The sequence below is a fragment of the Raphanus sativus genome, unplaced genomic scaffold, assembly GCF_000801105.2.
Source record: "Raphanus sativus cultivar WK10039 unplaced genomic scaffold, ASM80110v3 Scaffold0023, whole genome shotgun sequence".
NCBI classification, from domain to species: Eukaryota; Viridiplantae; Streptophyta; class Magnoliopsida; order Brassicales; family Brassicaceae; genus Raphanus; species Raphanus sativus.
The window spans coordinates 68465-81002 of NW_026615347.1; the positions used below are offsets into that span (position 1 = coordinate 68465).

At 38.8% G+C, this 12538-nt stretch overlaps 2 protein-coding genes across 2 annotated transcripts; both read left to right on the top strand.

Annotated features, from left to right (window-relative positions):
* Positions 1–1045: 1045 nt before the first annotated feature.
* On the top strand, positions 1046–1713 carry LOC108835683 (NADP-dependent malic enzyme 2-like; the record flags this gene model as incomplete). The annotated part of the gene is made up of 4 exons (XM_018608910.2): positions 1046–1156; positions 1244–1327; positions 1415–1513; positions 1606–1713. Coding segments are annotated over 4 exons (387 nt in total), but the record flags the coding sequence as incomplete, so codon positions are not given.
* Positions 1714–5429: 3716 nt separating this feature from the next.
* LOC108835694 (uncharacterized) lies at positions 5430–7767 on the top strand. Its single transcript, XM_056995691.1, has 5 exons — positions 5430–5643; positions 5774–6046; positions 6100–6302; positions 6379–7191; positions 7288–7767. The coding sequence occupies exons 1-5, from the start codon at positions 5430–5432 to the stop codon at positions 7765–7767; spliced, it is 1983 nt and encodes a 660-aa protein (XP_056851671.1).
* Positions 7768–12538: the final 4771 nt, after the last annotated feature.

Sequence of the window (12538 nt, forward strand, 5' to 3'; positions counted from 1 at the left end):
TTGAAGCACTAGAAGATGTCACTCTAGTCTGGATTGATTTCAGATCCAACTAATTTACTAGTAACCCTCTCCCACGCTGTATATGAGCAAGAACAAACAAAAAATAGATGATCAAACACGCGTCTATATTTTTTCCATAGAAAACACATTTCTGATGAATTTCAAAAATTGTTCAAAACAAATTTCGAAATTGAATATTTATATATTTTATATGGTATGCTATTTTATCGTTTATATCTTGTGATAAAAAGAATTAAACATAGATTACAAAAATATGAATGTGAAATTTTTAAGAGTTTTAATAATTTATAACTATTTTTAAAGACATCATAATATAACATATACAAAAAACTAAATTTTGTTCTATAATTAATATGATTATTTAATTTATTTTGATAATTAAAAGTTTAACAAATATGATAATTTATATACTAGGTTTTAACAAATCTTTATTATTGAAAATCATTAATTTTCATATCCTCCTATATTTTAAAAGAGAAGTACATTTGCCACATGTCGCTTATATAGAGCTTCTCAGCAAAATTTTAGCGATTCTATTGGTTGATTTTTTGTATTTTTCTTTTTGATTTATTTTTCTAATCGAGTTACTAATCGGAAAGTTACATTAATTGCTCATTAATCATAACTTGCACAAGAATCTTAATAAATGTCGACCATTTACATTAATTCCTAATCTCATTAATCATAACTTGCAAAAGATTATTAATAAATGTCGACATGTCATTAAATGTTTTAATGGCATAATACGTTTTATATCTAATTAGGAAACTTATTATTATGAACATACATTACTTATACTGATTAATTGCGCAAGTTTCGCAAGTAATATTTTTTGCGTCATTAATATTCTTCACCATCACTTTATATATATAGAGTTCAAAGTCGAGTTCAAGCAACACAACCATTTTTCTCGTTTGAAAGAAAAATGGCAATGGTCGCAGCCTCCAAAAATATTGTTTCTTTGGTTAGAGAATTAAACGGTTTCATTATTTTTTTATTTTGCTTTCCTACAATGGTTTCTTAACAGAAACTGAAAAGTTTGTTTTTGGCGTTTGTGATTCAGGAGTATTCAGACTTTCTGCACGAGTTCATGTGCGCTGTGAAGCAGAACTATGGAGAGAAAGTGTTGGTACAGGTGAGAGAGCCATATATATGATGGATTCTGCTCAGAGATATTATTTTCTTAAAGATGTCCTGATATATACTCTTTTTTATTTCTCAGTTTGAAGATTTTGCAAACCACAATGCGTATGACCTTCTGTCTAAGTACATGGATACTCATCTTGTCTTCAACGACGATATCCAGGTAAAGATCATTTCCTAAAAATTATTCTGTTTGTTACAGTTTGGTTTTGAGGTGTCAGCTATCAAGAACTTGTGTCTTGTGTTGCAGGGTACTGCATCCGTGGTGCTTGCTGGGCTTATTGCCGCTCAGAAGGTGCTTGGTAAAAGCCTTGCTGACCATACCTTCTTGTTCTTGGGTGCCGGAGAGGTGAGACCAGGAAGCATTATACTCTCTATAAGCTTATCATCTATATATCTTGCATATATGTTTTGCTGATTGATAACGTTGGTTCTGTGTAGGCTGGAACTGGTATTGCTGAGTTAATTGCTCTTAAAATTTCGAAAGAGAATAGTAGCTCTTTGAAAGTTGCTCTGTTCTCTGGCTTAGAATAAGTGATTAATCATATCTCTTTTGTTTTGTAGACGGGAGCTCCCATCGAGGAGACCAGGAAGAAGATTTGGCTCGTGGACTCCAAGATATATTGTTTGGCAGCCAACAAGAACTGTCTCATCTCCTCTTTAACTTTAACCTTTCTTGATCTCTTATGTTTCTCCCCAGATTCACTTTCCGTCGAGAAGTTGCGATTTTCGTTGCCGCATCTCTGGTCTGCGTCATCTCTCTCTCTCTCGTTTTCCAAAGCTTACGCCTTTTGCACGGATAAACTCACGACTGTGGCTGTATACACTGGTATAACCATTTGTGGGTCTTCTCTTTCTTACATTGCAAGTCAACACGCTATAGGTGTGTTTGCAAAGTATGACTTCCATAAGCTTGCCGCTGATTACCTTGAAAGATGATTTACAGATCCCAGAAGATGTTTTTATCTAAGAGTTTGTTCTTTAGATCCCAGAAGATGGTTTTATGTAAGAGTTTGTTTTTTAGCTGCCTTGTGTCCCAGGTCTTTTTATTGTGTGTTTGTTTGAAAACGAACTTGTTTTGTTTCTCTGTAAGCAAAACGTTCGAATCTTATCAATAATAATAATCAGTTTCTGTTTTTCAAAATTTTCATATATTTAACAAAACACATTCTTTATCAAGATTAGTCAATTTCTGGTGCAATGTATTCCCGAGATACACTTTTTCTTATTCAAATTCACCTTCAGTAACAAGATATTCTAAAAATAATATTACCTTAAAAGCATAATATATGTGAATTTATTAGAAAATTATTTTATTTTTTTATTTTAGCTTCCAAGAGAAGCTTGATCATTTGAAAACGTTAACCTAGGCCTGGGCATCCGGGTCTTCGGGTCGGGTCTTGTCGGGTCCGGGTCTTTCGGGTCCTCGGAAATTAGATCCATATGGGTATTTATAATTTTCGGGTCGGTTCCGGGTCGGGTCTTGTCGGGTCCGGATCAGTTCGGGTCTAGAATTTTAGTACCCGTAAAACACATATAATATTCGGGTATTGTTCGGATCCGGGTCGGTTCGGGTATATAAAACCCCAAAAAATTCGAAATACCCAAACTGGACCCGAAAACTCGAAAAGTACCCAAAAACCGTAAAAGTACCCGAATATTTACCTAAAATCAGACCTGGAAACTCAAAAAATATCTGAATACCCAAATTATATTTTCTGAAAATCTAAAATTACACTCAAAATTTGAAATTATACCCGAAAATACGAACCTAAAACTTAAAAAAAGATTAGAAATACCAAAAATATACCCAATCACCCAAATATACCTAATATATAAAATAAATCTCGGGTATTTCGGGTACCCGATCGGGTCTCGGGTCGGGTCCGGGTCTTACCCAAGACCCGCGGGTCCAAAATAAAAAGACACATATGAGTACTTATAATTTTTCGGGTCGGTTCCGGGTCGGGTATTTTCGGGTCGGTTCCGGGTCGGGTCCTCGGGTCCGGGTAAAATGCCCAGGCCTACGTTAATCAATGTACTATATTTTTTTTTGACGACAAACGGCTATTCTATTACTCAAACTTGAGGTGGTCTGGGTAACCAGACCGGAAGAGAACAACCAACAAAATGTAACTTCCTATGGAAGGATCTAGCTGTCTTATCTAAAAAGTCTGAAATCCGATTGTGCGTTCTTGGAACATAAGAAATCTTGAAGTCCGGAAAGCATATAAGCAGTGTCTCTATCCTCTCCAATTCCGTAGCAAAACTTGGCCAAGTATGAGGTTCCTTGATCATTGCGATCAAATCTTTGCAGTCCGTTCCGAAGTTCTGGCATGTTGAATGTTGAAGCATATTCTCCATCGCCCATCGCAGTGCTTCCACTTCTGAGTGCAGAGCTGATTCTCTTCTGGGAAAGTTGTGTGATCCCATGAGTTGCGTCTTTTCCTCACTGTCCAACCAGACCCATCCACATCCACTAAATTGAGCAAGCGCTGTCCATGATCCATCCAGTAAGCAAATATTTCCCAAGCTTATGACTTGAGGTTCCTGTACAGCACTCTGTTGTACTACTCGCGGTAGCATCTCATTGGCATTAAACCAAGCTTGACACTCACTCTCAGCATATCGAACTAGTTCCAGAGGATCTCTGTCTATTCCCCTAGAGAGTTTGTCATTTCGAGCCTTCCAGATGTACCATACATGATTAATGTACTATATATACAAGATATTTTCAGCAGAAAATGAAAGCACTGAACTTTGTATGCTTTTAGTTTTTTTTGTTACTTTTAATAACCTATGAAACCATACATGATTAACGTAGGTTGACTGTAGACCAATTTATGACAATATGATTTTAATATCTTTTTTAAAACTGTTTCATTATTTATTAACATGTATCTTATAAGCCCATATATAATACGTATCTTAATGTTGTAAAATCACTATTATTAGTCCATATAGCCCATCTTTTAAATATTTTCAATTAGTTAATTTTTTTTATAATAAATTACACTGGTTGCATAATTTGAATCTTAACTTCACGATTTTAAATGCAATTTACCATGTTTGTAATTTGTTAATTTTTATTAATAACTGACATTATTTTCATTGAGGATTACTTACGCAACTTGGTATCATAGTTATTGTTTTGTTTAAATAATTAACATTTAGTTAATTCGGTTTTAATAACTTACCTTATATTGAATACGAATTACTTGGGCAAGTTGATATCATATTTACTGCAGACCAATTTATGACAATAAAATTTTAATATCTTTTTTAAACTGTTTCATTATTTATTATGAAAAATATTTCGAAAATGTCATTTATTACGAATATTTATTGCTTTGTTTAAATAATTTACCTTTAGTTATATTGAATACGGATTACTTGAGCAAGTTGATATCATATCTTTTTTAAACTGTTTCATTATTTATTATGAAAAATATTTCAAAAATGTCATTTATTACGAATATTTATTGCTTTATTTAAATAATTTACCTTTAGTTGTATTGAATACGGATTACTTGGGCAAGTTGATATCATATTTACTGCAGACCAATTTATGACAATATTATTTTGAGAAAATTGTTAAACTAATACAAAAAGTTGGGTAATGACTAGACTAATACAAATCTTTTGAAAATAACTAGAGTATTTTTAGAACCCTAGTAAATTACAGTTTAAGCCCTTTATTTTATTTTTTAGTTGTGATTAATTTTAATTTGAAAATCCACATCATTAATAATCATACCACGTCACCGAACACGAAGGAATATCAAAAGACGATCGTCAACTTCTCCGAGACTGTTCTCCCACTAAACCCTAACTGCTGTTGAAATCGTATTCACTACACCTCTTCTCGTTAAAGCGGATTCTCTGAAAAAATCTCCGTTATCGTCTTCTGTAGTATCCGTAAGCGTCTTCTCTGAAATCGAGTGTCCAGAAGCTTCTTCTTCAGATTGGTTGTCTCCTCAAATCTACGTAATCGTATTCTCTGGTATATTTCGAGGCTTTGCTCTGAGTTTTTCGAGTATTTGAGTGAGTTAGATATATGTTTTGTCTGAGTTTGAGTTAGTAATCGTTACGGCTGATTTAGGATCCTTAACGACTGATTTATAGAAGGTAATTGTGACTGATTTAGTATTCATTGTGGCTGATTTATTTAGGTAATAATGGCTGAGTTATTTTTTGTGGCTTCTTTATTTTATGACTTTCTTCTGATTTATCATTGATATGTTATATATTTTTTTTTTGATCAGATGGATGTTTCCGAAGATCTAGCAAGGGATTACCATCCAAGACTTTACCCTGAATGGGCTTCTATTTTTGAAAATAAACTCATTAATACGAATAGCCGTTTTGGGGAAATCCCTAAACTTATAGACGGAATTGGAAAAGAGGTGTGGGATAATCTGAAGAGGTATCCTGTTGGATTGATTGCTAGACTGGTTGAGAGCAAATTGGTGTGGTCTGGTAAGACCGTACATTATCTACTTTGTAGACAGCTGCGAGTCTATAAGAAGGAGATTTGGTCTGTCGTTGTTGATCAAAACTATCAGGTTAAGCTTAATAGAATTTGGTGAGATCACGGGTTTAAACACAGATCCACTGCCAGAAAAAAGTTTTGAACCTGATCCAGAGAATTACAAAGCGTTGTGGGAGTTGTTGAATGTGCCGCTTGGGTACGGACCCGCGTTTGATGAACTTGTAGACGCTTTAACGTTATGTCGAACCTGGAGTGCTGATCAGCGGAAATGGTTTGGGCTGTTGTTTCTTCAAGCCGTGGGACTTTATGGCTTGCATCATAATAGTAGAATACCCTTTGAAAGTGCAAAAAGAGTATTCGATGATGACGCCATGATGACTTATCCTTGGGGTCGGGTTGCCTATGAATTTCTTGTTGATTCTGTCAAGTTGTGAATCCACAAGGAGGGTCGTACACCCTTAGCGGCTTCAAGGACGTGTTATTGGTTTGGGTGTACGAATCTGTCACAGTGTTCGGAGAGATTTTTGGCAAAGTAGTGAGACCAGGCGAAATTCCGCTTTTGCGATGGGGTGGAAGTCGTACTCGTGCAAGTATTGCTACTACAATAGCTAAGGAGATTAATAATCAGACCTATGAATCCTGTAATGTAATGTCTGAGTTATTGGATTATTTTATGGTTGATTTGTTAGTTTTAATGACTGATTTATGTTTTTGTGTTGTAGGTGCTTGTGAGGAAAATGGTGATGAAGGAGCGTCTAGAAGAGCTGTTTCCTCAATGGAAGGATGAAGCAGATGACCCACAACTTGATAACCTAATTAAAGATATACATGCAGATAGGTTTGTTAGAGATTTTTATGTGCAATCGAATGAGAACAACAAAAAAACGAAGGCTGTAGTTTCGTCAAAGGCTGAGTCACCCTCAAAGAAGCAGAAGAAAGATAAGAAAAACAAGGAGGTGAAAATCAATGAGGTTGAAACTGCTGCTGTAGAGGTGAAGGAGAGTGCAAAGGAGAAGGGTCGTAGCGAAGATGTTCTGATGAAAATAGTTGCTCATCTCGCGAATTTGGACCGAAAATTTGACTCGAGATTAACAGAATACGACACCAAGTTTGGAGATTTTTCCCGAGGCCTTTTGGATACCATTGGAGATACAGTGAAAGCTACAGTTGAAGAGCGTCTGAGAGTTTTGGGGGTTGTAGAAAGTGCCAAAAACGTGAGGGTCTCAGAAGACAGCGGTAGTCAAACTGAACCGGAGTTTATTGGTAGTCAACCTGCACTCCCTGTGACGGTCAACCAACCGCAAAAGACCCCTGATAAAGGCCAATCCGTCAAGAATCTGGCAGATGATATTGCTAAAGCTGATGCGAAAGGTATGGGAGCAAAGCTGAATTCGAAGGTTATCTGGGATAAGGCTGATGGGGTGAAAAATAACTTGGATTCGGCGTTTGGTAATGCCGATGCAACAAATGCTGATTTGGTCTCTGATTCTCCTGGTAAGGAACCACCACTCGGACGCGGTGGCAGGGGCAAAGGGGCAAGAAATAACATAGCGGCTGAGTTGAAGAAGAAGCAGAAGCAAGAAGAAAATGAGTTGAAGAGGAAGAAGAAGCAAGAAGAGACTGAGTTAAAGAAGAAGAAGAAGCAAGAAGAGTCTGAGTTAAGGAAGAAAAAAGCGGCTGAGTTAAAGAAGAAAAAGCAGCAAGAAGAGGCTGAGTTAAATAAGGAAAAGCAGCAAGAAGAGGCTGACTTAAAAAAGGCTATTCCTACTTCAAAAAGCAGTCGCAGTGGTACAATAAGAATACCCATTCCGACTAAGAAAAGTGAGGCGAAAACAGACGAACTGTTGCCGGAATCTGATGTGGAGGAAGATGAAAGGAAAAGGTGTGGGAGAATAAAGGAGTATCGGCTGAAAGCTGTTCAATTATCTCCACAAGGGTCTCAAAGGAGTGAGGATTTTGGTCCTTCTGTACCATTTCCCCACATCGGAGACAATGTAACGACGTGCATGAGAAAGGGTTTTGAACCTTCACCTGCAATATATGATCCCCTAGGACCTGTTGATCCGGCTAAAAGGGATAATCTTTTGGAACACCTAAAGCCACACGAGTAAGGACTTTTGCACCATTTCGTTGATTTTAGCTAATAAAAAGATTTTGCAGAGACTGAGTTGTGTTAAATTATCAGAGAAATTCTACATGGAGAAGCTCACGAGAATATTGAGTTCTACAGAATCCTCATCACTCCAAGACCTTGGCCCAACAAACAATATGAATGGTTGACTCAAAATGTAAGTATGCAGCTGAGTTATATTTACTTTACGGCTAAGTTATAAGTATGGTACAGCTGAGTTATTGATATCACTCAAATTACCCTAAAAAGTGAATTACTCTCTCAAATAAGAGGTTCAGAAGCAGTACTTAGGGATCGAATCCACAAGGACTCTAGGATTACTTCAAGGCTTAACTAAATAGAGTTAAGAATAGACTTAAGGTTTAATATGTTTTAAAGCAGTAAATATTAAGGTGAACAAGGGAATTGCTAAGTAAATGAAGTGAAGGTTGTTTCTAGATGAGGAAGATAGCTAGATTCAGGTATTTCTCAGGTATGAATTTATGTAGTTTGAAAGTGACAATAGGGCTTTAGTCCATGAACTCAATCAATTGGTACGACCAGTAGGGTCTCCTTTACTAGATCCCGGATCTCAACTGTCGTTTGTTGATCTCGGAAAAGAGTCGATCGATACGACTATTGTCTTAATCGATCGATACACCTTTCATACAATCGATCGCTACAACGATGGTTGTGTCGATCGATGGTAATTCTAGCAAGCATTATCGATGGTTGAACACGTTCTCTAATGATCTAGACCACCTTTCGCATGAGTCTAGTCAGTTAGATCACTATAGTTTATTTCAGGGTATTGAGAGTATACAGTTGGTTATCTCTTCAATCCTAAGATCTAGATTTAAGGGTGATCAATCCTAAATCTAGTATTAAGAACAACTAAGTGAAAGAACTAATTTAACAACCCTAATAAACATCACAATCTCATCACATGATTCACCCTTATGAGAAACCTAAATCTAACAATTAGGTTTACTCAGACATATTCATGAGAGACAAGATCATGATGGTTTGAATAAAACTTAATATGAAATAGGGAACACAAAGAGTAGTGAGTAAGATAAAAAGGGAGTTCAAGATCTTCTCTGTTTTGCAGTCTCAGATCTATCTCTCCAACTCTAACTCTTCTCCTAAGGTAGCCAAATTGCTTATCTTCTCCAATAGGTCTCTAGGCAAGTCTGCCTTTAAAATGATACAAAACCCTAGTATATAAAGCCTAACAGGCGGCCAGGGACTAAATGTGTAAATAGCACACTTTGTGATACACGAAAATCTTCTAAGTCGTAGTCCATCGAATGGTTAAATATCGATCGACACTCTTCCATCACTGTCGATCGATAGTAAGTGACTCTAATCGCCCGACCTCGCATGATTCCTATCGGTCGATTCTTCATTCGTGAAAATACTCCAAAAATGCCTTAAAAGTATTGCTTTCTTCAATTAAGTACCTGTGCCTGAAAATACTCTAAAATACTTTGAAAACGAAGTAAATATGATTGAAAACTCTTATATACCATGGTTAAAAACGGGTGAAATTCATGGTATATCAACTCCCCCAGACTTACTCATTTGCTTGTCCTCAAGCAAAGCAATCAGTAGTCTCTCCGAAGGAGGTTTAAAAACAACATGACTCTTATTTTTGAAAACTTAAAAATTCTCACTTCCTTGTCATGAGAATCTAAACGGTCTCAACCACAAATGCACATTTATACCTTATCCTAGTCTAGCAACCAAATTCATCTATCCAACAACTTAGCAGATCTTGTCTAAAATTCTCCTCCACTAGCCTTATTTCTTAGCATAAAATAAAAGTGCGTGCTTTACCTTGGGGATATCGATCAAAGGACACATGGATTTAACTCAAACAAGTTTCCTGAGCAGGTAGTCTTTTCCAATTCTGTTCTCCTCCAATCTCTCTTCTCTGGATCTCTTATTAATTTCAATTTCAACAGGTTTCGATTCCACATAGGCATCTAGTCCATCTAATTGACATTCGCATTGTAACTCATACATGTTTTGGCAAAGTGTAGCGAATAATGGGGTCACAGGAGACACTCCTACCCCTCGTTTCCACAATGTGTGATCATCCTTGAGATTTAGAATACTGGGGTCGCAGGAGACACTCCTACCCCTCTGCCTCTCAAGAAATCATTTCAATCTTTCCTCTTTTTTTTTTTAATAAACTTAGATCTTTGAGATGCCGAAGAGAGAAAAAGAAGGGAGCCAGAATTGCACAGACTTGTACCTTTTCAGTCCTGTAGGAGAGTTCCGATCCGATGTATACCAAGCCCCAAGACAAGCTAAACTAGTCAGTATTAGGTTGGAGGCTATCTTCGGTTCCTTTAAACAATCTGAGCAAGTGTGGCTAACTGACAGGTTGGTCCACTTTGGTATCTCTAGTGCAATCTGTGGTAAATAAGTCTAGAGTAACGCCAAAGAACGGTTTAGAAAATCATAAATATATATATTTTCCTTTTTGACTCGAAAAACGATTTTAACTTTGGAAAATAGAATGCAAAATAGGTTGGTTTATATGATAAAAATAGATGATGATTGATAATTGTTAGTGACATTCTCCCCCAGACTTAAATTACACCGTCTCGGTGTAATAATAAGAGGGAAAGACAAATATATGAAAAGTTAGAAATGGAGATAATGAAGCAAAGTGTCGTACCTTTCTGTCTTTCCTGTCGATCGATGTACCATAGACGGTATCGATCGACAGTATCAGACAGATTGTGTGATAATGTGTTAGCACGGGACTTACTCACTCATCTAGCTTGACTCTCAAGTTAGCTCTGTTGTCAGTCCAAACACAAAGAAAATTAAACAAACGAAATAGTTCAAAAGCATAAAACATAGATAAGTTTAAAAACATAAATCCTGCAAATCCGAAACATAAACATAAAAATAAAAAGTCTGAAAGATAAAGAGAGAAGGTAAGAAGGCTAGTCGGTGGCCTCCTCGTCTTCCTCCTGCTGGTACTGGTGAGATGGTCCTGGGTCTGATGCTCTGACACTCCTCTTGCTCGCACATGGTGGTCGCGTGACTCGAGCCCAGATGGCTCGTAGGGCACTCATGACCATCCTCTGAAAGTCTGCCTCAGGCATCGGGACGTCTGGTATGTCCGGGAAGTCAGGAAGGGGAGCTGCGGGAGCTGCCTGCGATCCTCCAACACCACACTCCATCGGGTCCTGGCGAGACTCGGTGGTGAGCTCCTGTAAGAACTCATCGTCAGGCCTGAACTGGATCCTCTCGACCTGCTGGTCGAAATCAGTGAGTGATCGGTGCGGGAGCTGAAGCAGACGGAAGCGGCGGTCCATCCTTAAAAACCAGATAAGGTTCTCCTTGAGCCAGTTGCAGTGCATCAGGTGCTGCTCGTCCATGAAGAGATGGCGGCGGTCTGCGGTACTCCTATCCAGACGGACACCACATAACTCGAAGATCGGTGTGAGAAGACTACCCACACTCTCCTTCTTCCTACCCGAACCCGTGAAGGGTTTCTTCTTCAAGGAGATCAGATGCTCGGCGAAGAGGGCTCCAAGATTGGGGACCACTAGTCCCGCAGTGTCGAGGTGAGAGAGGTCGACCAGTCCGTTCACTGCTGGGAAGAGCAGCGAGAGGTCATGTAGGCGCACCTTGTTGGGCTCCATCTTGCACAACATAGTGTTGTCAATAGCCCGTAGGAAGTAGCGTAGGGTCGTGTGACGAACGTCAGACTGAGTCGCTCTAACTGCCAGTGCCTATGATCTTCCAGAAGTCGCTCGCACCAGGGAGAGGTGAGAACCTGCAAGATGTCGCATCCTCCTCGAAACCGTAAATGCTGCAGAGTTGGGGGATGGTGATCGAGTATCTCTTCCCTCGAGCAAAGAAAGAGAGAACACCGTCGCCTGCTACTTTTGGACCGTCATGGCGGTAGGTGAGGCGGACAGAGGCCATGAACTGGCGGACCAACGGAACATGGAGGTCGTAGACGTGTGTGGCTATGGTGCCCAACCCGAGCTGAGCAATCATCGCGTACAGATCATCCTGGATCCGCATCTTGTGTGTGACCTCCGGGTCAATGAAACGTGTAGGCTCGATGTCGACATCGATCCAGGCATTGTAGTGCAGGCTGTCGAAGTCGTCCCACTGCTTTGTGAGTGGTCTATCGGTACACTCTCTACTGGAGACGACTGCCCTCGGGTCCGAGAAGTCGCGACCCTCCCTGTAAGCGATGGGAGGTCTTGTCCCGATGTGGCCATGGAGGCATTTCGTCGTCTCTCGGACCGCGAGGTTGCCGGCGGTTTGATGGGCCAGCGGGATCACTCCTCCTCTTCGTCCTCCTCTCTCTCTCAGTGTCCGAATCTGTACTCATCTGAAAAGAAAAGTGAAACAAGGAAGTTAGCATTGATTCGGGAAAGAGAGTAATATCGACCGATGCACACTCGTGTGTGTCGATCGATAGATCAAATCGGTGTTCATCCTAGAATCGGAAATCGATCGACAGGACAAAGTCTGTGTCGATCGATGGCGACTCGCGAAACCTGCAATTTCAACAGTCCATGCGAAAACGAATTGAAAGAGAGGATTGGAGCATAACAAACTATCCTAGCAACTAGATAATCGATTCAAACATCTAAAACGCCCTAGAATTGCACCAAATCGACCCGATTTTCCCCAATTCAAAACCCAAACCCTGGGTTCCAATCCAAAGAGAAATTCGGATTAATACCTTAGATAATGAGAGAAATGCGAATGAAAACAGATGGAGGGCT

Bases quoted from the DNA above. Each gene is read 5' to 3' on its own strand.
- LOC108835694 (XM_056995691.1), top strand. From the start codon at position 5,430: ATGGATGTTTCCGAAGATCTAGCAAGGGATTACCATCCAAGACTTTAC. The intron at 5,644-5,773 runs GTAAGACCGTAC...GTTTAAACACAG, and splicing joins GAGCAAATTGGTGTGGTCTG to ATCCACTGCCAGAAAAAAGT. The intron at 6,303-6,378 runs GTAATGTCTGAG...TTTGTGTTGTAG, and splicing joins AGACCTATGAATCCTGTAAT to GTGCTTGTGAGGAAAATGGT.